Here is a 27,235-nt window from a genome sequence, read left to right as displayed (position 1 = left end):
CCATCCTCCTGTCCAAATTCCCCCTTTGCAAGCTTCTCAGAAGCAGCGACGGGAAGGTCCGGAAAGTTCTAGAAGGAAACACTGTTTTAAATCGTCCGCTGGTTCCCCCCTCAACTCCCCCACGCCCCCAACAGCCACCACCGACACCCCCTCCCCCCACCAACCAACCAACCTTCCACCCCGACCCACCCACCCGCCCAGTGAGTCTTCATACCTTGTAGTAAATGTTGGCAGGACTCTGAGGTGGCATCTCCTGTACAATGTACACAGGGTGACCATAATCCCCGCTCACCTTCTCATAATGGGGACAGAAGGTGCTGTCAGAAGTCCGGAGAGGGATGATGATGTCACTGAGCTCAGAGCCATTGTTGTTGCCCCCGGTGCCCCGCTTGGGGCTGGTAAGGGTGCTGAGATGGAGTGCCGACCGCTGGCTCTCGGCCTGCTTGGATTGGCGCCTCCTGTAGCACACCACAGCCACGATGGCACCGGTGACAATGAGCAAGAAGGCCAACCCCCCGGCGGAGCCGGCGATCAGTGGGATGTTGGAGGGCAGCACGGGGTCATGTTCCCGGCTCCTGTTCCCGCTGGAGTTCGTGAGGAAGACTGGCGAGCAAAGAGAAGGGAAGGGTTAACACGGTAACTTAACAGCTTTAATTTACATCTCGCACGGGACCCTTGAGCGCCCCGAAATACAGATCAGCCTTCGTCCAACTGAAAGGCACCAGGCTCCGCGGGCTGAATGCTCCTGTCCTGTCCCCATGTTCCTCTCTTAAAAATTCAATCTTCATTTTCCCAGCGACATCCAAGGTGTCAGACCCCTCACACGCTTCAATCAGCTCCGGTGTCCAGTCACCCCATTCCCACAGCAGCAGGGTTCAGAGGGGAGGTTCCTACTCACTACTCAAGCTAAATGTAGCTCTCCTGCTAATCTACTTCCATTAACACCCTAAACTCGAACCTAATCCTAACCCTAAACCTAACCCTAACTCACTACTCGAGCTAAATGTAGCTCTCCCGCTAATCTACTTCCATGATCACCAACCCTAAACCCGAACATAATCCTAACCCTAAACCTAACCCTAATGCGCCGGTGTCCAGTCACCCCATTCCCACAGCAGCAAAGTTCAGAGGGGAGGTTCCTACTCACTACACGAGCTAAAGGTAGCTCTCCTGCTAATCTACTTCCATTAACACCAACCCTAAGCCCAAACATAACCCTAACCCTAACCCTAACCCTAACCCCACCCTAACCCTAAACCCCAACTGTAAGCCCTAACCCTAAACTCCACCCTAACCCTAAACCCCAACCTTAAACCCTAACCCTAAACTCCACCCTAACCCTAAACCCAAACCTAACCCTAACCCTAACCCTAACCCCAAACCTAACCCTAACCCAAAACTTAACCCTAAACATGAACCTAACCCTAACCCCCACCATAACCCTAAACAAAAACCCTAAACCCCACCATAACCCTAAACCCCAACCCTAACCCTAAACCCCAACCCTAAACCCCAACCTAACCCTAAACTTGAATCTAGCCCTAACCCTAAACCCCACCCTAAACCCAAATCTAGCCCTAAACCTCACCCTAAACCCCAAACATAAACCCAGCCCCAACCATAAATCTGACCCTAAAACCTATACCAACCCTAACCCCAACACAGATTCTGTGCTGTGAATAGTGTACAATATGTAATTCTAACACAAACTCAAACACTAACTCTAACACTAACACAAACTCAACCTCGAACTCTGGACCAGGGTTGTTTTATGAGGGAGGGTTGGACAAACTGGGCTTGTTTCTACTGGAGTTTAGAAGAGTGAGGGGTGATTTGATTGAAATTTACAAGATCCTGAACGGCCTTGACAAGATGGACATGGAAAGGATGTTTCCTCTTGTGGGTGAGTCCAGGACTAGGGGGCACGGTTTAAAATTAGGGGTCACCCTTTTAGGACAGAGATGAGGAGAATTTTTTTCTCTCAGAGGGTTGTGTGACTTTGGAACTCTCTGCCTCAGAAGATGGTGGAGACGGGGTCACTAGATATTTTTAAGGCAGAGGTAGATAGATTCTTGTTAGGCGACGGAATCAAAGGTTATCGGGGTTAGATGGGAATGTGGGAATCGAAACACTAACAGGTCGGCCGTGATCTTATTGAATAGCAGAGTAGGCTCGAGGGGCTGAATGGCCTCCTCTTGCTCCTAATTCTTATGTTTGTATAACACCCACTAAACGCCTCCTCACCACATAGAGCCATAGAAAAGTTACAGCACAGAAGGAGGCCATTCAGCCCATCTTGTCCCTGCCAGCCCGAGGACACCCAGGTGCCCTTTCTAATCCCACCTTCCTGCAGCCGGCCCATAGCCCTGCAGCTTACAGCACTAGGTGCAGATCCAGGTACTTTTTAAAAGAGTTTAGAGTTTCTGCCTCTACCACCAACTTGGGCAGCGAATTCCAGACACTCACTACCCTCTGCGTAAAAAAGTTCTTCCTCATGTCCCCCCTACATATTCTGCCACTTATCTTGAATCTATGTCCCCTGGTTCTAGAATTCTCCTCCAAGGGAAACAATTTTATCTTGTCCACTCTATCTATTCCCTCATAATTTTGTACATCTCAATCAAGTCACCTCTCAGCCTTCTTTGTTCCAGGGAAAATAACCCCAACCTATCCAATCTCTCCTCGTAGCTACACTTTTCTAACCCTGGCAACATTCTTGTAAACCTCCTCTGCACTCTCTCCAGAGCTATTACATCCATCCTGTAATGTGGTGACCAGAACTGCACACAATACTCCAGTTGTGGCCTCACCAGTGTTTTATACAATTCCAACATTATATCCTTACTTTTATATTCTATACCTCTGCCAATGAAGGAGAGCATTCCATATGCCTTCTTTACAATCTTGTCTACTTGAACTGCTGCCTTCAGGGAGCTGTGTACTTGTACGCCAAGAACTCTCACTTCTACCCCTCTTAATATATTCCCATTTATTTTGTAATCCCTGTAACTGTTTGACCTCCATAAATGTATAACCTCACACTTATAACAGACCCAGGACTGTCAGCTCCCATTAACAATACTGTACCCCAGTGTTATACAGTGAAAGACTTGTCCCCATCCAGCACTGTACCCCAGTATTATACAGTGACAGACCTGTCCACACCCGTACTGTACCCCAGTGTTATACAGTGACAGACCCATCCCCACCAGTACTGTACCCCAGTGTTATACAGTGATATACCCGTCCCCACTAGTACTTTACCCCAGTATTATACAGTGACAGACCTGAACCCACCAGTACTGTACCCCAGTGTTATACAGTGACAGAACTGCAATAGTATACATTGATAGTATAATACCCATCATAATAAATCTGGCATTTAATCTCTCCAGTCACAAGCTCCAGTGTGTTAATTTTACAGTGTGCTATGTTTCAGTTATACTGGGATAAGTTTGTACATTTCACAGCTGCTGGTCTATATATTACTGAAATCTGGGTGGTGTGTTTAAACAGAAATCCAAACAACATTAATCGGTAGTTAGCACATTCCAGGGTCGAAATGAATTTCAAACCTAAACAGTTGATTCAAAATTGAAGGAGGGAGTGGGGGGAGGAAAGAGGGAGAGAAGGGTGGAGGTGGGAGGGAGTGATCCTCTGTATTAAGAGGTAGTGCTCAGGGAGGCTTTGTTTGGGGCACAGACAGATCCCATGAATTAAAGTGAGGCCTGCCAGGGAGATTACAGAGGAGGGGGTTGAGCTTTGGTTATGCTGTAATAAACCTAATTGGTTGGCTGGGCTTTGAGACTTGGAGAGGCAGCAGCTTTAATAACACTGATAGGCTCACAGTATTGTGCTTAGCCTCATGGGAAACCATTGGCAACAGGCCTAGTGAACCTTCCATTGCCTAATAATATCATCAGTGCCGACTCGGGGGCACTGACAGCTGTCGAGAACTCGAGGAAGCTTTTGCTTTCTCTCGAGCTCAGGCATCCCCTTGTTTATGGTGGTTTATCCCATCAAACCCGCACTGGCCTGTGTGCCCCTTGGAGATGGAGGGTTCAATCGCCCAGGCCTCACTTCATAGGGAGAGCCTCACAGGCCCAGTCTCGCAGGCCCACCCTCACGGGCCCAGCCTTGTGCTAGACAGACTAGGTGCAGGGAGGATGCTTCCTCTGGCTCAGGGAAGGGGGTGGGGTAGGGGTGGGGGCGGTGGGGGTGGGGGGGAGGACTCTAGAACCAGGGGCCACAGTCTCGGGATAAGGGGCAGGCCATTTAGGACCGAGATGAGGAAAAATTTCTTCACTCAGAGGGTGGTCAACCTGTGGAATTCTCTACCCCAGAAGCTGTGGTGGCCGGGTCACTGAGTATACTCAGGAAAGAAATTGATAGTTTTTTTGAATATTAGGGGCATCAAGGGGTATATAGAGAGAAAGAATGGCTTTAGATAGAGGATCAGTCATGATCATATTGAATGGCAGAGCAGGCTTGAAGGGCTGAATGGCCTACTCCTGCTCCTCAGATACTGAAGCAGTCCATGTCCGAATGCAGCAAGACCTGGACAATATCCAGGCTTGGGCTGACAAGTGGCAAGTAACATTCGCACTACACAAGTGCCAGGCAATGACCATCTCCAACAAGATAGAATCTAACCATCGCCCCTTGACATTCAATGGCATTACCACCACTGAATCCCCTACTATTAACATCCTGGGGGTTACCATTGACCAGAAACTGAACTGGACCAGCCATATAAATACTGTGGCTACAAGAGCAGGTCAGAGGCTGGGAATCCTGCAGTGAGTAACTCACCTCCTGACTCCCCAAAGCCTGTCCACCATCTACAAGGCACAAGTCAGGAGTGGGATGGAATAGTCCCCACTTGCCTGGATGAGTGCAGCTCCCACAACACTCAAGAAGCTCAACACCATCCAGGACAAAGCAGCCCCGCTTGACTGGCACCACATCCACAAACATTCACTCCCTCCACCACTGACACACAGTAGCAGCAGTGTGTGTACCATCTACAAGATGCACTGCAGGAACTCACCAAGACTCCTTCGACAGCACCTTCCAAACCAACAACCTCTACCATCTAGAAGGACAAGGGCAGCAGACACTTGGGGAACACCACCACCTGGAAGTTCCCCTCCAAGTCACTCACCATCCTGACTTGGAAATATATCGGCCGTTCCTTCACTGTCGCTGGGTCAAAATCCTGGAACCCCTTCCCTAACAGCGCGGTGGGTGTACCTACACCACATGGACTGCAGCAGCTCAAGAAGGCAGCTCACCCACCACCTTCTCAAGGGGCAATTAGGGATGGGCAATAAATGCTGGGACCAGCCAGTGAAGCCCACATCCTGTGAATGAATTTAAAAAAGGAATCAGGCGATTGTTAATTTGTTGTTGATGTCAATGTTTCAGGCACTGCTGGATAAAGATGCCTGGGAGATATTACTTGGATCCCAGTCGTTGCCTGGTGCTGTCACATCTAGTACATAGGGAGTGACTGGAAGCTACAGTACAGGAACAGCAGACTGGATAGTGTCAAACTCAGACAAGCGCAAAGCTCGGTTTGACAAGACAGACTGTAAGCGCATGACCAAAGTACATTAAAATGTAATTAGATTGTTCACAATGAGACACACACAAGCCTCTGTCCTTTGTTAATAAGGGCACCTCAGTGACACCCAACCAAACTCTCAAATCCAGTTAGAGTGCAGGAGAGAGGCTGCATCCGGAACACAACACATCCTAAATGTAAGAACACATTTGACTGAAAATTCACAGCAGCGTGTTCCCTTGAAGACAGTTTCCCAGAATCCAGAGAGACCGACATTCTCGACATCTTTATTTATCTGCGACTACTTGCTTTGGGTAAACGGGCTGCTTTCCAAACAGCACTGAGTGCACCTCAATAAAAGCACTTCATACTCCGAGCCTGAAGCTGCGGACAGCACAATGGAAATTCATTCCGTTTGGGATATATCAACACACACACACACATACACACAGACCCCACACAAACACACACACACACACACACGCTGAAACACACACACACATACACACAGACCCCACACAAACACACACACACACGCTGAAACACACACACACACACGCTGAAACACACACACACACACGCTGAAACACACACACACACATACACACAGACCCCACACAAACACACACACACACGCTGAAACACACACACACACACGCTGAAACACACACACACACATACACACAGACCCCACACAAACACACACACACGCTGAAACACACACACACACACACACGCTGAAACACACACACACACACACACACACACAGAAACACACACACACATACACACAGACACCACACAAACACACACACACACACGCTGAAACACACACACACACACACTGGAACACACACACATACACACAGACCCCACACAAACACACACACACACGCTGAAACACACACACACACACACAGACCCCCCCACCACACACACACACACAGAAACACACACACACATACCCCACACAAACACACACACACACGCTGAAACACACACACACACGCTGAAACACACACACACACACATTGAAACACACACACACACACACTGAAACACACACACACACACAAACACACACACACACATTGAAACACATACACACACGCTGACACACACACACACACGCTGAAACACACGCACATGCTGAAACACACACACTGAAACACACACACACTGAAACACACACACACACGCTGAAACACACACACACTGAAACACACACACATGCTGAAACACACACACACACTGAAACACACACACACGCTGAAACACACACACACACTGAAACACACACACTCACTGAAACACACACACTCACTGAAACACACACACATGCTGAAACACACACACATGCTGAAACACACAAACACACACACACTGAAACACACACACACACACTGAAACACACACACACACTGAAACACACACACACTGAAACACACACACGCACACACACACACACATGCTGAAACACACACACACATGCTGAAACACACACACACACACGCTGAAACACACACACACACACAGAAACACACACACACACACACACATACACGCTGAAACACACACACACATGCTGAAACACACACACACATGCTGAAACACACACACACATACACAGACACACTCACACACACACTGAAACACACACACATGCTGAAACACACACACACACTGAAACACACACACTCACTGAAACACACACACATGCTGAAACACACACACATGCTGAAACACACAAACACACACACACTGAAACACACACACACACACTGAAACACACACACACACTGAAACACACACACACACTGAAACACACACACACTGAAACACACACACGCACACACACACACACACGCTGAAACACACACACACATGCTGAAACACACACACACACACGCTGAAACACACACACACACACAGAAACACACACACACACACACATACACGCTGAAACACACACACACATGCTGAAACACACACACACATGCTGAAACACACACACACATACACAGACACACTCACACACACACTGAAACACATACACACACACACACACACACACTGAAACACACGCACACACGCTGAAAACACACACACACACATGCTGAAACACACACACACACTGAAACACACACACAGAAACACACACACACAGAAACACACACACTGGAACACACACACTGGAACACACACACTGGAACACACACTCTCACGCTGAAACACACACACACACTGAAATACACACACACGCTGAAACACACACACACACACACACTCACACACACACACGCTGAAACACACACACACACACTGAAACACACACATTCACACTGAAACACACACACACACACACACACACACGCTGAAACACACACACACGCTGAAACACACACACACGCTGAAACACACACACACGCTGAAACACACACACTCACACACACACACGCTGAAACACACACACGTTGAAATACAGACACACACACACACACACACGCTGAAACACACACAAACACACACACACAGGCTGAAACACACACGCTGAAACACACACGCTGAAACACACACTGAAACACACACACATGCGCTGAAACACACACACACGCGCTGAAACACACACACACACAGGCTGAAACTCACACGCTGAAACACACACACGCTGAAACACACACACTCACACACACACACGCTGAAACACACACACACACACGCGCTGAAACACACACACACACGCGCTGAAACACACACACACACGCGCTGAAACACACACACACACACACATGCGCGCGCTGAAACACACAAACACACACACACGCTGAAACACACACACACACACTGAAACACACACATTCACACACACACGCTGAAACACACACACACACGCTGAAACACACACACACTGAAACACACACGCTGAAACACACACACACACGCTGAAACACACACACACTGAAACACACACGCTGAAACACACACACACGCTGAAACACACACACACGCTGAAACACACACACACGCTGAAACACACACACACGCTGAAACACACACACACGCTGAAACACACACACACATGCTGAAACACACACACACATGCTGAAACACACACACACTGAAACACACACACACGCTGAAACACACACACACGCTGAAACACACACACACGCTGAAACACACACACACGCTGAAACACACACACACGCTGAAACACACACACACGCTGAAACACACACACACGCTGAAATACACATACACGCTGAAACACACACACACGCTGAAACACACACACACGCTGAAACACACACACGCTGAAACACACACACACATGCTGAAACACACATTCACACAAACACATGCTGAAACACACACACATACACACACACGTGAAACACACACACGCTGAAACACACACACACACGCTGAAACACACACATTCACACACACACACACGCTGAAACACACACACACACGCTGACACACACACACATGCTGAAACACACACACGCTGAAACACACACACAACCACACACACACACACGTTGAAACACACACACACACTGAAACACACACACGCTGAAACACACACACACAAGCACACACACACACACAAGCACACACACACGCTGAAACACACACACATGCTGAAACACACACACATGCTGAAACACACACACATGCTGAAACATACACACACACGCTGAAACACACACACACACACATACACACACACGCTGAAACACACACACACGCTGAAACACACACACACGCTGAAACACACACACGTGCTGAAACACACACACACGCTGACACACACACATGCTAAAATACAAACACACACGCTGCAACACACACATGCTGAAACACACACACGCTGAAACACACATTCACACACACACACGCTGAAACACACATTCACACAAACACTCGCTGAAACACACACATTCACACACACACAAGCTGAAACACACATTCACACACACACGCTGAAACACACATTCACACACACACACGCTGAAACACACACACACACACGCTGACACACACACACACTGAAACACACACACACGCTGAAATACACACACTGAAATACACACACACACGCTGAAACACACAAACACACATGCTGAAACACACACAGACACATACACGCTGAAACACACACACGCTGACACACACACACACATGCTGAAATACACACACATGCTGAAACACACACACACGCTGAAATACACATACACGCTGAAACACACACACACGTTGAAACACACACACATGCTGAAACACACACACATGCTGAAACACACACACACGCTGAAACACACACACACGCTGAAACACACACACACATACACACACACTCACAGACACTGAAACACATACACTCACACAGAAACACACGCACACACGCTGAAAACACACACACACACACACGCTGAAACACACACACACACTGAAACACACACACACAGAAACACACACACAGAAACACACACACAGAAACATACACACACAGAAACACACACACTGGAACACACACTCTCACGCTGAAACACACACACACTGAAACACACACACACACTGAAACACACACACACACTGAAACACACACACTCACACACAAACACACACACTCACGCTGAAACACACACACTCACGCTGAAACACACACACACACACAGAAACACACACACTCACCCTGAAACACACACTCACCCTGAAACACACACTCACCCTGAAACACACACACACCCTGAAACACACACATTCACCCTGAAACACACACACACACTGAAACACACACACACACTGAAACACACACACACACACACACACACACACGCTGAAACACACACACACACACACACACAGAAACACACACACACACACACACAGAAACACAGAAACACACACACACACACTGAAACACACACACACACTGAAACACACACACACACACACACACAAACGCTGAAACACACACACACACACACACACACACATACACACACACACAAACACACACTGAAACACACACATACTGAAACACACGCACACACACTCACCAGGCAGAGTTTTCCAGCCCCATCGGCATCAGGCATCATACTAGGCAGAGGGGGAGAATTCATTGAAGGGGAGATAATTTGGCAAGAAGGGAGAATTCGGCGAGAGGGCGAAATGCCAGTGAGGGGGGTAAAATTCAATGAGAGAAGAGAATTCGGCGAGAGGGAGAGATTTGGGGGAGGGAGAGATTGGGGGAGGGAGGAGAATTCGGCAAGAGGAGGAGAATTCGGCGAGAGGAGGAGAATTCGGTGAGAGGAGGAGAATTCGGCGAGAGGGGGAGAATTCGGCGAGAGGGGGAGAATTCGGCGAGAGGGGGAGAATTCGGCGAGAGGGGAGAATTCGACGAGAGGGGAGAATTCGATGAGAGGAGGAGAATTCGGCGAGAGGAGGAGAATTCAGCGAGAGGAGGAGAATTCGGCGAGAGGAGGAGAATTCGGCAAGAGGGGGTGAATTCGGCGAGAGGAGGAGAATTCGGCGAGAGAGGGAGAATTCGACGAGAGGGGAGAATTCGGCGAGAGGGGAGAATTCGGCGAGAGGAGGAGAATGCGGCGAGAGAGGAGAATTCAGCGAGAGGAGGAGAATTCGGCGAGAGGAGGAGAATTCGGCGAGAGGGGGTGAATTCGGCGAGAGAGGGAGAATTCGGCGAGAGATGGAGAATTCGGCGAGAGAGGAGAATTCGGCAAGAGAGGAGAATTCGGCGAGGGGGGAGAATTCGGCGAGAGGGGAGAATTTGGCGAGAGTGGAGGAGAATTCGGCGAGAGGGGAGAATTCGGCATGGGGGGAGAATTCGGCGAGCGGAGGAGAATTCGGCAAGAGGGGAGGAGAATTCGGCGAGAGGGGAGGAGAATTCGGCGAGAGGGGAGGAGAATTCGGCGAGAGGGGAGAATTTGGCGAGGGGGGAGAATTCGGCGAGAAAGGAGGAGAATTCGGCGAGGGGGGAGAATTTGGCGAGAGGGGGAGAATTCGGCGAGAATTCGGCGAGAGGGGGAGAATTCGGTGAGAGGGGGAGAATTCGGCGATTAGGCTAAAAATTGGTTTCAGACCCACGTGAAATCACAGTGGGATCATCCGATGGTGGGAACGTCAATCCCACTGGAGGCTGGTGTGAACCTGCTTTGCATTCTGCTAATGGCCAGGGCCTCATTCAAACCTCGGACATCTGAGGAGCAGAAGATGCTGGAGACAGAGAGCTACCGGACCCTGGAGGAACACGTGCATCACTTCCTGGGTGGATTCTCATGGATGTGGCTCCACCACAAAGCAGCTGATGGAAGGTGGGATGTCTCTGTTGATGTCTGTGGTCTGCTTTGGGACATCGCAGTGTTGGTCATGGGGATGTGGGCTTCGCTATTTAGGCCAGTATTTATTGCCCATCCCTAATTGCCCCTTGAGAAGGTGGGGGTGAGCTGCCTTCTTGAACCGCTGCAGTCCATGTGGTGTAGGTACACCCACAGCGCTGTTAGGGAGGGAGTTCCAGGATTTTGACCCAGCGACAGTGAAGGAACGGCCGATATATTTCCAAGTCAGGATGGTGAGTGACTTGGAGGGGAACTTCCAGGTGATGGTGTCCCCATGTGTCTGCTGCCCTCGTCCTTCTAGATGGTGGTGGTCGTGGGTTTCCATTTAATCCATGTGCACTCCTGTCAGTCAAAGTTCAAACTATCCAACTGCCCAAAATGATTCCTAGCCTCCCATCCCCCAATAAACATCCTTCAGTCAGGGACCTCCTAAATCACAGGGGGTCAGGAACCTTCATATACTGCACAGGGGTTTCAATCTCTCCAGCTCCTCCCAGCTACCCGTCTGAAATAGGTGCCCATCTCCCTGAAGCTGGTGGACTGTGGCCAATAATTTGTAGCTGGCAAACAGCCTTCCCTTCAGGGGACAGCTACCCGATTGCAAAGGCACTGGGTAACAACCTGGTTAATCCTACGCAGACCCCTCACATGTCGGTCCCTTTCATTTACTGGAGACACCACAGCGAAACTTACATCACATTAAGTTTCTCATCTTCCTCAAGTTTCATCCATTCTCTTCAATCTGTGTCCCTCTGGTTACCAACCCTCCTGTCACTGGAAACAGTTTCTCCTGATTTACTCTATCCAAACCCCCTCATGATTTTGAACGCCTCGATTCAATCTCCCCCTTAACCTTCTCTGATCTAAGGAGAACAATCCCAGCTTCTCCAGTCTCTCCACATGAACTGAACTCCCTCAGCCCTGGGAACATTCTAGTAAATCTCCCTCCGCACCCTCCCCAAGGCCTGGACATCCTACCTAAAGGGCGGAGCCCGGAATTGGAGCCAATCCTCCAGCTGTGGCCTAACCAGCGGATTAGAAAAGGGTTTTTATATAATCCCCACACTTCGATTGTAGCTGAGCGACTTGCTCAGTGATGCCGGTTGGCGTTCGGGGGAGGGGGTGAGAGCCGACAGTCACCGGGATGGTCGATGCTGTTGGACGTACCTGTTACGTTTTCCTTGTCTGTTCTGAGGTTTGGGCTTAAGCCAGGCCTTTCGCTGGGCTCTGGCCGCTCTTGTTTCCTGCTTGGTCTCTTTGGCTGAACCGGGGCGTTGGGATCTGCCGGATAAACAGACACAGAAGGTTAGACGGTGCCTCAGGTACTTGGAGAGGTATTGCCAGGTCTTCAGGGCAGTTCGGGGTTGGGGGCCGGGATAGGGAGCAGGGTTGGTACAGATTCAACACGGGTGACTATACCTTCAGTCAACACTGGGCCAATCGCTTCGACAGTGGACCAGCTCATCACAACAACATCTTGCATTTATATAGCAACTTTACCAGGTGAAAGATCCCAGCCTGCCCCACAGGAGCAATTATCGAACTCAGTTTTGACCCCGAGCCACAGGGACAGATATGAGGGATGGGCGACCGATAGCTCACTCAAAGAGGGAAGCTTTAAGGAGTGTCTGAAAGGAGACAGAGACAGAGAGAGAGAGGCAGAGAGGTTTAGAGAGGGAATTCCAGAGTTTAGGGCCCCAGGCAACTGAAGGCACAGCTGCCAATGGTGCAGCGATGGGAATCGGGGGATGGTCAATGGTCAAGCGCAGAGATCTCGGAGGGTTGTAGGGGCTGGAGGAGGTTACAGAGATAGGGAGGGTTGTAGGGGCTGGAGGAGGTTACAGAGATAGGGAGGGTTGTAGGGGCTGGAGTAGGTTACAGAGATAGGGAGTGGTGTAGGAGCTGGAGGAGGTTACAGAGATAGGGAGGGGTGTAGGGGCTGGAGGAGGTTACAGAGATAGGGAGGGTTGTAGGGGCTGGAGGAGGTTACAGAGATAGGGAGGGTTGCAGGGGCTGGAGGAGGTTACAGAGATAGGGAGGGTTGTAGGGGCTGGAGTAGGTTACAGAGATAGGGAGGGGTGTAGGAGCTGGAGGAGGTTACAGAGATAGGGAGGGGTGTAGGGGCTGGAGGAGGTTACAGAGATAGGGAGGGTTGTAGGGGCTGGAGGAGGATAGAGAGATAGGGAGGAGTGTAGGGGCTGGAGGAGGTTAGAGCGATACGGAGGGGTGTAGGGGCTGGAGGAGGTTACAGAGATAGGGAGGGGTGTAGGGGCTGGAGGAGGTTACAGAGATAGGGAGGGGTGTAGGGGCTGGAGGAGGATACAGAGATAGGGAGGGTTGTAGGGGCTGGAGGAGGTTAGAGAGATAAGGAGGGGTGTAGGGGCTGGAGGAGGTTACAGAGATAGGGAGGGTTGTAGGAACTGGAGGAGATTACAGAGATAGGGAGGGTTGTAGGAACTGGAGCAGTTTACAGCGATAGGGAGGGTTGTAGGGGCTGGAGGAGGTTACAGAGATAGGGAGGGGTGTAGGAGCTGGAGGAGGTTACAGAGATAGGGAGGGTTGTAGGGGCTGGAGGGGGTTACAGAGATAGGGAGGGTTGTAGGGACTGGAGAAGGTTACAGAGATAGGGAGGGGTGTAGGGACTGGAGAATGTTACAGAGATAGGGAGGGTTGTAGGGACTGGAGGAGATTACAGAAATAGGGAGGGATGTGGGGGCTGGAGGAGGTTACAGAGATAGGGAAGGTTGTCAGGCGGGTGGAGGTTACAGAAATGGGGAGGATTGAAGGGGCTGGAGGAGGTTACAGAGATAGGGAGGGGTGTAGGGGCTGGAAGAGGTTACAGGGATAGGGAGGGTTGAAGGTGCTGGAGGAGTTTACAGAGATAGGGAGGATTGTAGGGGCTGGAGGAGGTTACAGAGATAGGGAGGGTTGTAGGGGCTGGAGGAGGTTACGGAGATAGGGAGGGTTGTAGGGGCTGGAGGAGGTTACAGAGATATGGAAGGGTGTAGGGGCTGGAGGAGGTTACAGAGATAAGGAGGGTTGTAGGGGCTGGAGGAGGTTACAGAGATAGGGAGGGGTGTAGGGGCTGGAGGAGGTTACAGAGATAGGGAGGGGTGTAGGGGCTGGAGAAGGTTACAGAGATAGGGAGGGTTGTATGGACTGGAGGAGGTTACAGAGATAGGGAGGGGTGCAGGAGCTGGAGGAGAACAAAGATCTCGGAGGATTGTAGGGGCTGGAGGAAGTTACAGAGATAGGGAGAGTTGTAGGGGCTGGAGGAGGTTACAGAGTTAGGGAGGGGTGTAGGAGCTGGAAGAGGTTACAGAGATAGGGAGAGGTGTAGGTGTTGGAGGAGGTTACAGAGATAGGGACGGTTGTAGGGGCTGGAGGAATTTACAGAGATAGGGAGGGTTGTAGGGGCTGGAGGAGGTTACAGAGATAGGGAGGGTTGTAGGGAAGGGTTGTAGGGACTGGAGAAGGTTACAGAGATAGGGAGGGTTGTAGGGACTGGAGGAGGTTACAGAAATAGGGAGGGTTGCAGGGACTGGAGAATGTTACAGAGATAGGGAGGGTTGTAGGGACAGGAGGAGATTACAGAAATAGGGAGGGATGTGGGGGCTGGAGGAGGTTACAGAGATAGGGAGGGTTGTCAGGCGGGTGGAGGTTACAGAGATAGGGAGGATTGTAGGGGCTGGAGGAGGTTACAGAGATAGGGAGGGTTGTAGGGGCTGGAGGAGGTTACAGAGATAGGGAGGGTTGTAGGGGCTGGAGGAGGTAACAGAGATAGGGAGGGTTGTAGGGGCTGGAGGAGGTTACAGAGATAGGGAGAGGTGTAGGGGCTGGAGAAGGTTACAGAGATAGGGAGGGTTGTATGGACTGGAGGAGGTTACAGAGATAGGGAGGGGTGTAGGAGCTGGAGGAGAACAAAGATCTCGGAGGATTGTAGGGGCTGGAGGAAGTTACAGAGATAGGGAGAGTTGTAGGGGCTGGAGGAGGTTACAGAGATAGGGAGGGGTGTAGGAGCTGGAAGAGGTTACAGAGATAGGGAGGGGTGTATGGACTGGAGGAGGTTACAGAGATAGGGAGGGGTGTAGGAGCTGGAGGAGAACAAAGATCTCGGAGGATTGTAGGGGCTGGAGGAAGTTACAGAGATAGGGAGAGTTGTAGGGGCTGGAGGAGGTTACAGAGATAGGGAGGGGTGTAGGGGCAGGAGGAGGTTACAGAGATAGGGAGAGGTGTAGTTGTTGGAGGAGGTTACAGAGATAGGGACGGTTGTAGGGGCTGGAGGAATTTACAGAGATAGGGAGGGTTGTAGGGGCTGGAGGAGGTTACAGAGATAGGGAGGGTAGTAGGGGCTGGAGGACGTTACAGAGATAGGGAGGTTTGTAGGAGCTGGAGGAAGTTACCGAGACAGGGAGGTTATAGGGGCTGGAGGAGAATAGAGAGATAGGGAGGGTTGTAGGGGCTGGAGGAGGTTACAGAGATAGGGAGGGGTGTAGGAGCTGGAGGAGGTTACGGCGATAGGGAGGATTGTAGGGGCTGGAGGAGGTTACAGAGATAGGGAGGGGTGTAGGGGCTGGACGAGGTTACAGAGATAGGGAGGGTTGTAGGGGCTGGAGGAGGATACAGAGATAGGGAAGGTTGTAGGGGCTGGAGGAGGTTAGAGAGATAGGGAGGGGTGTAGGGGCTGGAGGAGGTTACAGGGATAGGGAGAGTTGTAGGAACTGGAGGAGATTACAGAGATAGGGAGGGTTGTAGGGGCTGAAGGAGGTTAAAGAGATAGGGAGGGTTGTAGGGACTGGAGGAGTTTACAGAGATAGGGAGGGATGTAGGGGATGGAGGGGGTTACAGAGATAGGGAGGGTTGTAGGGGAGGGTTGTAGGGACTGGAGAAGGTTACAGAGATAGCGAGGGTTGTAGGGACTGGAGGACGTTACAGAGATAGGGAGGGTTGTAGGGACTGGAGAATGTTACAGAGATAGGGAGGGTTAAAGGGACTGGAGGAGATTACAGAAATAGGGAGGGATGTGGGGGCTGGAGGAGGTTACAGAGATAGGGAGTGTTGTCGGGGGGGCGGAGGTTACAGAATTAGGGAGGATTGTAGGGGCTGGAGGAGGTTACAGAGATAGGGAGTGGTGTAGGGGCTGGAGGAGGTTACAGAGATAGGGAGGGTTGTAGGGGCTGGAGGAGGTTACAGAGATAGGGAGGGTTGTAGGGGCTGGAGGAGGTTACAGAGATAGGGAGGGTTGTAGGGGCTGGAGGAGGTTACAGAGATAGGGAGGGTTGTAGGGACTGGAGGAGGTTACAGAGATAGGGAGGGTTGCAGGGGTTGGAGGAGGTTACAGAGATAGGGAGGATTGTTGGGGCTGGAGGAGGTTACAGAGATAGGGAGGATTGTAGGGACTGGAGGAGGTTACAGAGATAGTGAGGGTTGTAGGGGATGGAGGAGGTTAAAGAGATACGGAAGGGTGTAGGGGCTGGAGGAGGTTACTGAGATAGGGAGGGTTGAAGGGGCCTGAGGAGGTTACAGAGATAGGGAGGGTTGTATGGACTGGAGGAGGTTACAGAGATAGGGAGGGGTGTAGGAGCTGGAGGAGAACAAAGATCTCGGAGGATTGTAGAGGCTGGAGGATGTTACCGAGATAGGGAGAGTTGTAGGGACTGGAGGAGGTTACAGAGATAAGGAGGGGTGTAGGAGCTGGAGGAGGTTACAGAGATAGGGTGAGGTTTAGGGGTTGGAGGAGGTTACAGAGATAGGGACGGTTGAAGGGGCTGGAGGAATTTACAGAGATAGGGAGGGTTGTAGGGAATGGAGGAGGTTACAGAGAAAGGGAGGGGTGTAGGAGCTGGAGGAGGTTACAGCGATAGGGAGGATTGTAGGGGCTGGAGGTGATTACAGAGATAGGGAGGGTGGAAGGGGCTGGAGGAGGATACAGAGATAGGGAGGGTTGTAGGGGATGGAGGAGGTTACAGAGATAGGGAGGGGTGTAGGGACTGGAGGAGGTTACAGAGATAGGGAGGGTTGTAGGGGCTGGAGGAGGTTACAGAGATAGGGAGGGGTGTAGGGGCTGGAGAAGGTTGCAGAGATAGGGAGGGTTGTATGGACTGGAGGAGGTTACAGAGATAGGGAGGGGTGTAGGAGCTGGAGGAGAACAAAGATCTCGGAGGATTGTAGTGGCTGGAGGAAGTTACAAAGATAGGGAGAGTTGTAGGGGCTGGAGGAGGTTACAGAGATAGGGAGGGGTGTAGTTGTTGGAGGAGGTTACAGAGATAGGGACGGTTGTAGGGGCTGGAGGAATTTACAGAGATAGGGAGGGTTGTAGGGGCTGGAGGAGGTTACAGAGATAGGGAGGGCTGTAGGGGCTGGAGGACGTTACAGAGATAGGGAGGTTTGTAGGAGCTGGAGGAAGTTACCGAGACAGGGAGGTTATAGGGGCTGGAGGAGGATAGAGAGATAGGGAGGGTTGTAGGGGCTGGAGGAGGTTACAGAGATAGGGAGGGGTGTAGGAGCTGGAGGAGGTTACGGCGATAGGGAGGATTGTAGGGGCTGGAGGAGGTTACAGAGAGAGGGAGGGTTGTAGGGGCTGGAGGAGGATACAGAGATAGGGAAGGTTGTAGGGGCTGGAGGAGGTTAGAGAGATAGGGAGGGGTGTAGGGGCTGGAGGAGGTTACAGAGATAGGGAGAGTTGTAGGGGCTGGAGGAGGTTACAGAGATAGGGAGGGGTGCAGGGGCTGGAGAAGGTTACAGAGATAGGGAGGGTTGTATGGACTGGAGGAGGTTACAGAGATAGGGAGGGGTGTAGGAGCTGGAGGAGAACAAAGATCTCGGAGGATTGTAGGGGCTGGAGGATGTTACCGAGATAGGGAGAGTTGTAGGGACTGGAGGAGGTTACAGAGATAAGGAGGGGTGTAGGAGCTGGAGGAGGTTACAGAGATAGGGAGAGGTGTAGGGGTTGGAGGAGGTTACAGAGATAGGGAGGGTTGTAGGGGTTGGAGGAGGTTACAGAGATAGGGAGGGTTGTAGGGACTGGAGAATGTTACAGAGATAGGGAGGGTTAAAGGGACTGGAGGAGATTACAGAAATAGGGAGGGATGTGGGGGCTGGAGGAGGTTACAGAGATAGGGATTGTTGTCGGGGGGGCGGAGGTTACAGAATTAGGGAGGATTGTAGGGGCTGGAGGAGGTTACAGAAATAGGGAGTGGTGTAGGGGCTGGAGGAGGTTACAGAGATAGGGAGGGTTGCAGGGGTTGGAGGAGGTTACAGAGATAGGGAGGATTGTTGGGGCTGGAGGAGGTTACAGAGATAGGGAGGATTGTAGGGGCTGGAGGAGGTTACAGAGATAGGGAGGGGTGTAGGGGCTGGAGAAGGTTACAGAGATAGGGAGGGTTGTATGGACTGGAGGAGGTTACAGAGATAGGGAGGGGTGTAGGAGCTGGAGGAGAACTAAGATCTCGGAGGATTGTAGGGGCTGGAGGATGTTACCGAGATAGGGAGAGTTGTAGGGGCTGGAGGAGGTTACAGAGATAGGGAGGATTGTAGGGGATGGAGGAGGTTACAGAGATAGGGAGAGTTGTAGGGACTGGAGGAGGTTACAGAGATAAGGAGGGGTGTAGGAGCTGGAGGAGGTTACAGAGATGGGGAGACGTGTAGGGGTTGGAGGAGGTTACAGAGATAGGGACGGTTGTAGGGGCTGGAGGAATTTACAGAGATAGGGAGGGTTGTAGGGAATGGAGGAGGTTACAGAGATAGGGAGGGTTGTAGGGGCTGGAGGAGGTTACAGAGATAGGGAGGTTATAGCGGCTGGAGGAGGACAGAGAGAAAGGGAGGGGTGTAGGAGCTGGAGGAGGTTACAGCGATAGGGAGGATTGTAGGGGCTGGAGGTGATAACAGAGATAGGGAGGGTGGAAGGGGCTGGAGGAGGATACAGAGATAGGGAGGGTTGTAGGGGCTGGAGGAGGTTACAGAGATAGGGAGGGGTGTAGGGTTTGGAGGAGGTTACAGAGATAGCAAGGGTTGTAGGGGCTGGAGGAGGTTACAGAGATAGGGAGGTTATAGCGGCTGGAGGAGGACAGAGAAAGGGAGGGGTGTAGGAGCTGGAGGAGGTTTCAGCGATAGGGAGGATTGTAGGGGCTGGAGGTGATTACAGAGATAGGGAGGGTGGAAGGGGCTGGAGGAGGATACAGAGATAGGGATGGTTGTAGGGGCTGGAGGAGGTTACAGAGATAGGGAGGGGTGTAGGGACTGGAGGAGGTTACAGAGATAGGGAGGGTTGTAGGGGCTGGAGGAGGTTACAGAGATAGGGAGGGGTGTAGGGGCTGGAGAAGGTTGCAGAGATAGGGAGGGTTGTATGGACTGGAGTAGGTTACAGAGATAGGGAGGGGTGTAGGGGCTGGAGAAGGTTACAGAGATAGGGAGGGGTGTAGGGGCTGGAGAAGGTTACAGAGATAGGGAGGGGTGTAGGGGCTGGAGAAGGTTACAGAGATAGGGAGGGGTGTAGGGGCAGGAGGAGGTTACAGAGATAGGGAGAGGTGTAGTTGTTGGAGGAAGTTACAGAGATAGGGAGAGTTGTAGGGGCTGGAGGAGGATACAGAGATAGGGAGGGGTGTAGGGGCTGGAGTAGGTTACAGAGATAGGGACGGTTGTAGGGGCTGGAGGAATTTACAGAGATAGGGAGGGTTGTAGGGGCTGGAGGAGGTTACAGAGATAGGGAGGGTAGTAGGGGCTGGAGGACGTTACAGAGATAGGGAGGTTTGTAGGAGCTGGAGGAAGTTACCGAGACAGGGAGGTTATAGGGGCTGGAGGAGGATAGAGAGATAGGGAGGGTTGTAGGGGCTGGAGGAGGTTACAGAGGTAGGGAGGGGTGTAGGAGCTGGATGAGGTTACGGCGATAGGGAGGATTGTAGGGGCTGGAGGAGGTTACAGAGATAGGGAGGGGTGTAGGGGCTGGACGAGGTTACAGAGATAGGGAGGGTTGTAGGGGCTGGAGGAGGATACAGAGATAGGGAAGGTTGTAGGGGCTGGAGGAGGTTAGAGAGATAGGGCGGGGTGTAGGGGCTGGAGGAGGTTACAGAGATAGGGAGAGTTGTAGGAACTGGAGGAGTTTACAGAGATAGGGAGGTTGGAAGGGGCTGGAGGAGGATACAGAGATAGGGAGGGTTGTAGGGGCTGGAGGAGGTTACAGAGATAGGGAGGGGTGTAGGGACTGGAGGAGGTTACAGAGATAGGGAGGGGTGTAGGGGCTGGAGAAGGTTACAGAGATAGGGAGGGTTGTATGGACTGGAGGAGGTTACAGAGATAGGGAGGGTTGCCGGAGCTGGAGGAGAACAAAGATCTCGGAGGATTGTGGGGGCTGGAGGAAGTTACAGAGATAGGGAGAGTTGTAGGGGCTGGAGGAGGTTACAGAGTTAGGGAGGGGTGTAGGAGCTGGAAGAGGTTACAGAGATAGGGAGAGGTGTAGGTGTTGGAGGAGGTTACAGAGATAGGGACGGTTGGAGGGGCTGGAGGAATTTACAGAGATAGGGAGGGTTGTAGGGGCTGGAGGAGGTTACAGAGATATGGAGGGTTGTAGGGGAGGGTTGTAGGGACTGGAGAAGGTTACAGAGATAGGGAGGGTTGTAGGGACCGGAGAAGGTTACAGAGATAGGGAGGGTTGTAGGGACTGGAGGAGGTTACAGAGATAGGGAGGGTTGCAGGGACTGGAGAATGTTACAGAGATAGGGAGGGTTGTAGGGACAGGAGGAGATTACAGAAATAGGGAGGGATGTGGGGGCTGGAGGAGGTTACAGAGATAGGGAGGGTTGTCAGGCGGGTGGAGGTTACAGAGATAGGGAGGATGGTAGGGGCTGGACGAGGTTACAGAGATAGGGAGGGTTGTAGGGGCTGGAGGAGGTTACAGAGATAGGGAGGGTTGTAGGGGCTGGAGGAGGTTACAGAGATAGGGAAGGGTGTAGGGGCGGGAGGAGGTTACAGAGATAGGGAGGGTTGTAGGGGCTGGAGGAGGTTACAGAGATAGGGAGGGTTGTAGGGGCTGGAGGAGGTTACAGAGATAGGGAGGGGTGTAGGGGCTGGAGAAGGTTACAGAGATAGGGAGGGTTGTATGGACTGGAGGAGTTTACAGAGATAGGGAGGGGTGTAGGAGCTGGAGGAGGTTACAGAGATAGGGAGGGTAGTAGGGGCTGGAGGACGTTACCGAGACAGGGAGGTTATAGGGGCTGGAGGAGGATAGAGAGATAGGGAGGGTTGTAGGGGCTGGAGGAGGTTACAGAGATAGGGAGGGGTGTAGGAGCTGGAGGAGGTTACGACGATAGGGAGGATTGTAGGGGCTGGAGGAGGTTACAGAGATAGGGAGGGGTGTAGGGGCTGGACGAGGTTACAGAGATAGGGAGGGTTGTAGGGGCTGGAGGAGGATACAGAGATAGGGAAGGTTGTAGGGGCTGGAGGAGGTTAGAGAGATAGGGAGGGGTGTAGGGGCTGGAGGAGGTTACAGAGATAGGGAGAGTTGTATGAACTGGAGGAGATTACAGAGATAGGGAGGGTTGTAGGGGCTGAAGGAGGTTATAGAGATAGGGAGGGTTGTAGGGACTGGAGGAGTTTACAGAGATAGGGAGGGATGTAGGGGATGGAGGGGGTTACAGAGATAGGGAGGGTTGTAGGGGAGGGTTGTAGGGACTGGAGAAGGTTACAGAGATAGCGAGGGTTGTAGGGACTGGAGGACGTTACAGAGATAGGGAGGGTTGTAGGGACTGGAGAATGTTACAGAGATAGGGAGGGTTTAAGGGACTGGAGGAGATTACAGAAATAGGGAGGGATGTGGGGGCTGGAGGAGGTTACAGAGATAGGGAGTGTTGTCGGGGGGGCGGAGGTTACAGAATTAGGGAGGATTGTAGGGGCTGGAGGAGGTTACAGAGATAGGGAGTGGTGTAGGGGCTGGAGGAGGTTACAGAGATAGGGTGGGTTGCAGGGGTTGGAGGAGGTTACAGAGATAGGGAGGATTGTTGGGGCTGGAGGAGGTTACAGAGATAGGGAGGATTGTAGGGACTGGAGGAGGTTACAGAGATAGTGAGGGTTGTAGGGGATGGAGGAGGTTAAAGAGATACGGAAGGGTGTAGGGGCTGGAGGAGATTACTGAGATAGGGAGGGTTGAAGGGGCCTGAGGAGGTTACAGAGATAGGGAGGGTTGTATGGACTGGAGGAGGTTACAGAGATAGGGAGGGTTGTAGGGGCTGGAGGAGGTTACAGAGATAGGGAGGGGTGTAGGAGCTGGAGGAGAACAAAGATCTCGGAGGATTGTAGGGGCTGGAGGATGTTACCGAGATAGGGAGAGTTGTAGGGACTGGAGGAGGTTACAGAGATAAGGAGGGGTGTAGGAGCTGGAGGAGGTTACAGAGATAGGGAGAAGTGTAGGGGTTGGAGGAGGTTACAGACATAGGGACGGTTGAAGAGGCTGGAGGAATTTACAGAGATAGGGAGGGTTGTAGGGAATGGAGGAGGTTACAGAGATAGGGAGGGTTGTAGGGGCTGGAGGAGGTTACAGAGATAGGGAGGTTATAGGGGCTGGAGGAGGACAGAGAGAAAGGGAGGGGTGTAGGAGCTGGAGGAGGTTACAGCGATAGGGAGGATTGTAGGGGCTGGAGGTGATTACAGAGATAGGGAGGGTGGAAGGGGCTGGAGGAGGATACAGAGATAGGGAGGGTTGTAGGGGCTGGAGGAGGTTACAGAGATAGGGAGGGGTGTAGGGACTGGAGGAGGTTACAGAGATAGCCAGGGTTGTAGGGGCTGGAGGAGGTTACAGAGATAGGGAGGGGTGTAGGGGCTGGAGAAGGTTGCAGAGATAGGGAGGGTTGTATGGACTGGAGGAGGTTACAGAGATAGGGAGGGGTGTAGGAGCTGGAGGAGATCAAAGATCTCGGAGGATTGTAGGGGCTGGAGGAAGTTACAGAGATAGGGAGAGTTTTAGGGGCTGGAGGAGGTTACAGAGATAGGGAGGGGTGTAGGGGCAGGAGGAGGTTACAGAGATAGGGAGAGGTGTAGTTGTTGGAGGAAGTTACAGAGATAGGGAGAGTTGTAGGGGCTGGAGGAGGATACAGAGATAGGGAGGGGTGTAGGGGCTGGAGGAGGTTACAGAGATAGGGACGGTTGTAGGGGCTGGAGGAATTTACAGAGATATGGAGGGTTGTAGGGGCTGGAGGAGGTTACAGAGATAGGGAGGGTAGTAGGGGCTGGAGGGCGTTACAGAGATAGGGAGGGTTGTAGGAGCTGGAGGAAGTTACCGAGACAGGGAGGTTATAGGGACTGGAGGAGGATAGAGATATAGGGAGGGTTGTAGGGGCTGGAGAGGTTACGGCGATAGGGAGGATTGTAGGGGCTGGAGGAGGTTACAGAGATAGGGAGGGGTGTAGGGGCTGGACGAGGTTACAGAGATAGGGAGGGTTGTAGGGGCTGGAGGAGGTTTCAGAGATAGGGAGGGTTGTAGGGACTGGAGGAGGATACAGAGATAGGGAAGGTTGTAGGGGCTGGAGGAGGTTAGAGAGATAGGGAGGGGTGTAGGGGCTGGAGGAGGTTACAGAGATAGGGAGAGTTGTAGGAACTGGAGGAGATTACAGAGATAGGGAGGGTTGTAGGGGCTGAAGGAGGTTATAGAGATAGGGAGGGTTGTAGGGACTGGAGGAGTTTACAGCGATAGGGAGGGATGTAGGGGATGGAGGGGGTTACAGAGATAGGGAGGGTTGTAGGGGAGGGTTGTAGGGACTGGAGAAGGTTACAGAGATAGCGAGGGTTGTAGGGACTGGAGGACGTTACAGAGATAGGGAGTGTTGTCGGGGGTCGGAGGTTACAGAATTAGGGAGGATTGTAGGGGCTGGAGGAGGTTACAGAGATAGGGAGTGGTGTAGGAGCTGGAGGAGGTTACAGAGATAGGGAGGGTTGCAGGGGTTGGAGGAGGTTACAGAGATAGGGAGGATTGTTGGGGCTGGAGGAGGTTACAGAGATAGGGAGGATTGTAGGGACTGGAGGAGGTTACAGAGATAGTGAGGGTTGTAGGGGATGGAGGAGGTTAAAGAGATACGGAAGGGTGTAGGGGCTGGAGGAGGTTACTGAGATAGGGAGGGTTGAAGGGGCCTGAGGACGTTACAGAGATAGGGAGGGTTGTATGGACTGGAGGAGGTTACAGAGATAGGGAGGGGTGTAGGAGCTGGAGGAGAACAAAGATCTCGGAGGATTGTAGGGGCTGGAGGATGATACCGAGATAGGGAGAGTTGTAGGGACTGGAGGAGGTTACAGAGATAAGGAGGGGTGTAGGAGCTGGAGGAGGTTACAGAGATAGGGAGAGGTGTAGGGGTTGGAGGAGGTTACAGACATAGGGACGGTTGAAGGGGCTGGAGGAATTTACAGAGATAGGGAGGGTTGTAGGGAATGGAGGAGGTTACAGAGATAGGGAGGGTTGTAGGGGCTGGAGGAGGTTACAGAGATAGGGTGGTTATAGGGGCTGGAGGAGGACAGAGAGAAAGGGAGGGGTGTAGGAGCTGGAGGAGGTTACAGCGAACGGGAGGATTGTAGGGGCTGGAGGTGATTACAGAGATAGGGAGGGTGGAAGGGGCTGGAGGAGGATACAGAGATAGGGAGGGTTGTAGGGGCTGGAGGAGGTTACAGAGATAGGGAGGGTTGTATGGACGGGAGGAGGTTACAGAGATAGGGAGGGGTGTAGGGGCTGGAGGAGGTTACAGAGATAGGGAGGGGTGTAGGGGCTGGAGAAGGTTACAGAGATAGGGAGGGTTGTATGGACTGGAGGAGGTTACAGAGATAGGGAGGGGTGTAGGAGCTGGAGGAGAACAAAGATCTCGGAGGATTGTAGGGGCTGGAGGATGTTACCGAGATAGGGAGAGTTGTAGGGACTGGAGGAGGTTACAGAGATAAGGAGGGGTGTAGGGGTTGGAGGAGGTTACAGAGATAGGGACGGTTGTAGGGCTGGAGGAATTTACAGAGATAGGGAGGGTTGTAGGGAATGGAGGAGGTTACAGAGATAGGGAGGGTTGTAGGGGCTGGAGGAGGTTACAGCGATAGGGAGGATTGTAGGGGCTGGAGGTGATTACAGAGATAGGGAGGGTGGAAGGGGCTGGAGGAGGATACAGAGATAGGGAGGGTTGTAGGGGCTGGAGGAGGTTACACAGAGAGGGAGGGGTGTAGGGGCTGGAGGAGGTTACAGAAATAGGGAGGGTTGTAGGGGCTGGAGGAGGTTACAGAGATAGGGAGGGTTGTAGGGGCTGGAGGAGGTTACAGAGATAGGGAGGGAGTTAGGGGCTGGAGGACGTTACAGAGATAAGGAGGGTTGTAGGAGCTGGAGGAGGTTATAGAGATAGGGAGGGTTGCAGGGGCTGGAGGAGGATAGAGAGATAGGGAGGGGTGTAGGAGATGGAGGAGGTTACAGCGATAGGGAGGGTTGAAGGGACTGGAGGAGATTACAGAGATAGGGAGGGTTGTAGGGACTGGAGAATGTCACAGAGATTGGGAGGGTTGAAGGGACTGGAGGAGATTACAGAAATAGGGAGGGATGTGGGGGCTGGAGGAGGTTACAGAGATAGGGAGTCTTGTCGGGGGGGCGGAGGTTACAGAATTAGGGAGGATTGTAGGGGCTGAAGGAGGTTACAGAGATAGGGAGGGGTGTAGGGGCTCGAGGAGGTTACAGAGATAGGGAGGGTTGCAGGAGTTGGAGGAGGTTACAGAGATAGGGAGGATTGTAGTGGCTGGAGGAGGTTACAGAGATAGGGAGGATTGTAGGGACTGGAGGAGGTTACAGAGATAGGGAGGGTTTTAGGGGATGGAGGAGGTTACAGAGATAGGGAAGGGTGTAGGGGCTGGAGGAGGTTACAGAGATAGGGAGGGTTGTAGGGGCTGGAGGAGGATAGAGAGATAGGGAGGGGTGTAGGAGCTGGAGGAGGTTACAGCGATAGGGAGGATTGTAAGGGCTGGAGGAGGTTACAGAGATAGGGAGGGTGGTCGGTGCTGGAGGAGGTTACAGAGATAGGGAGGGTTGTAGGGGCTGGAGGAGGTTACAGAGACAGGGAGGATTGTAGGGGCTGGAGGAGGTTACAGAGATAGGGAGGGGTGTAGGGGCGGGAGGAGGTTACAGAGATAGGGAGGGTTGTAGGGGCTGGAGGAGGTTACAGAAATTGGGAGGGTTGTAAAAACTGGAGGAGATTAGAGAGAGAGGGAGGGTTGTAGGGGCTGAAGGAGGTTATAGAGATAGGGAGGGTTGTAGGGACTGGAGGAGTTTACAGAGATAGGGAGGGATGTAGGGGCTGGAGGAGGTTAC

General features: G+C 52.1%; 1 protein-coding gene across 1 annotated transcript in view; it reads right to left on the bottom strand.

Annotated features, from left to right (window-relative positions):
* Nucleotides 1-208: 208 nt before the first annotated feature.
* Nucleotides 209-27,235, bottom strand: part of LOC121272203 (ephrin-B1-like) — a 142,410-nt gene continuing 115,383 nt past the window's right edge. Inside the window, exons 6-7 of the mRNA XM_041178729.1 lie at nucleotides 13,099-13,212; nucleotides 209-603 (exon numbers count right to left, since the gene is read on the bottom strand). Of these exons, the coding sequence (XP_041034663.1) occupies nucleotides 209-603; nucleotides 13,099-13,212 (509 nt within the window). The remainder of the gene's footprint in view (nucleotides 604-13,098; nucleotides 13,213-27,235) is intronic.

Source organism: Carcharodon carcharias, chromosome 33 (genome assembly GCF_017639515.1).
Source record: "Carcharodon carcharias isolate sCarCar2 chromosome 33, sCarCar2.pri, whole genome shotgun sequence".
In the NCBI taxonomy this organism is placed as follows: Eukaryota; Metazoa; Chordata; class Chondrichthyes; order Lamniformes; family Lamnidae; genus Carcharodon; species Carcharodon carcharias.
Note: the sequence above shows the minus strand (reverse complement) of the source record. Positions and strands in the feature narration are given on the sequence as shown.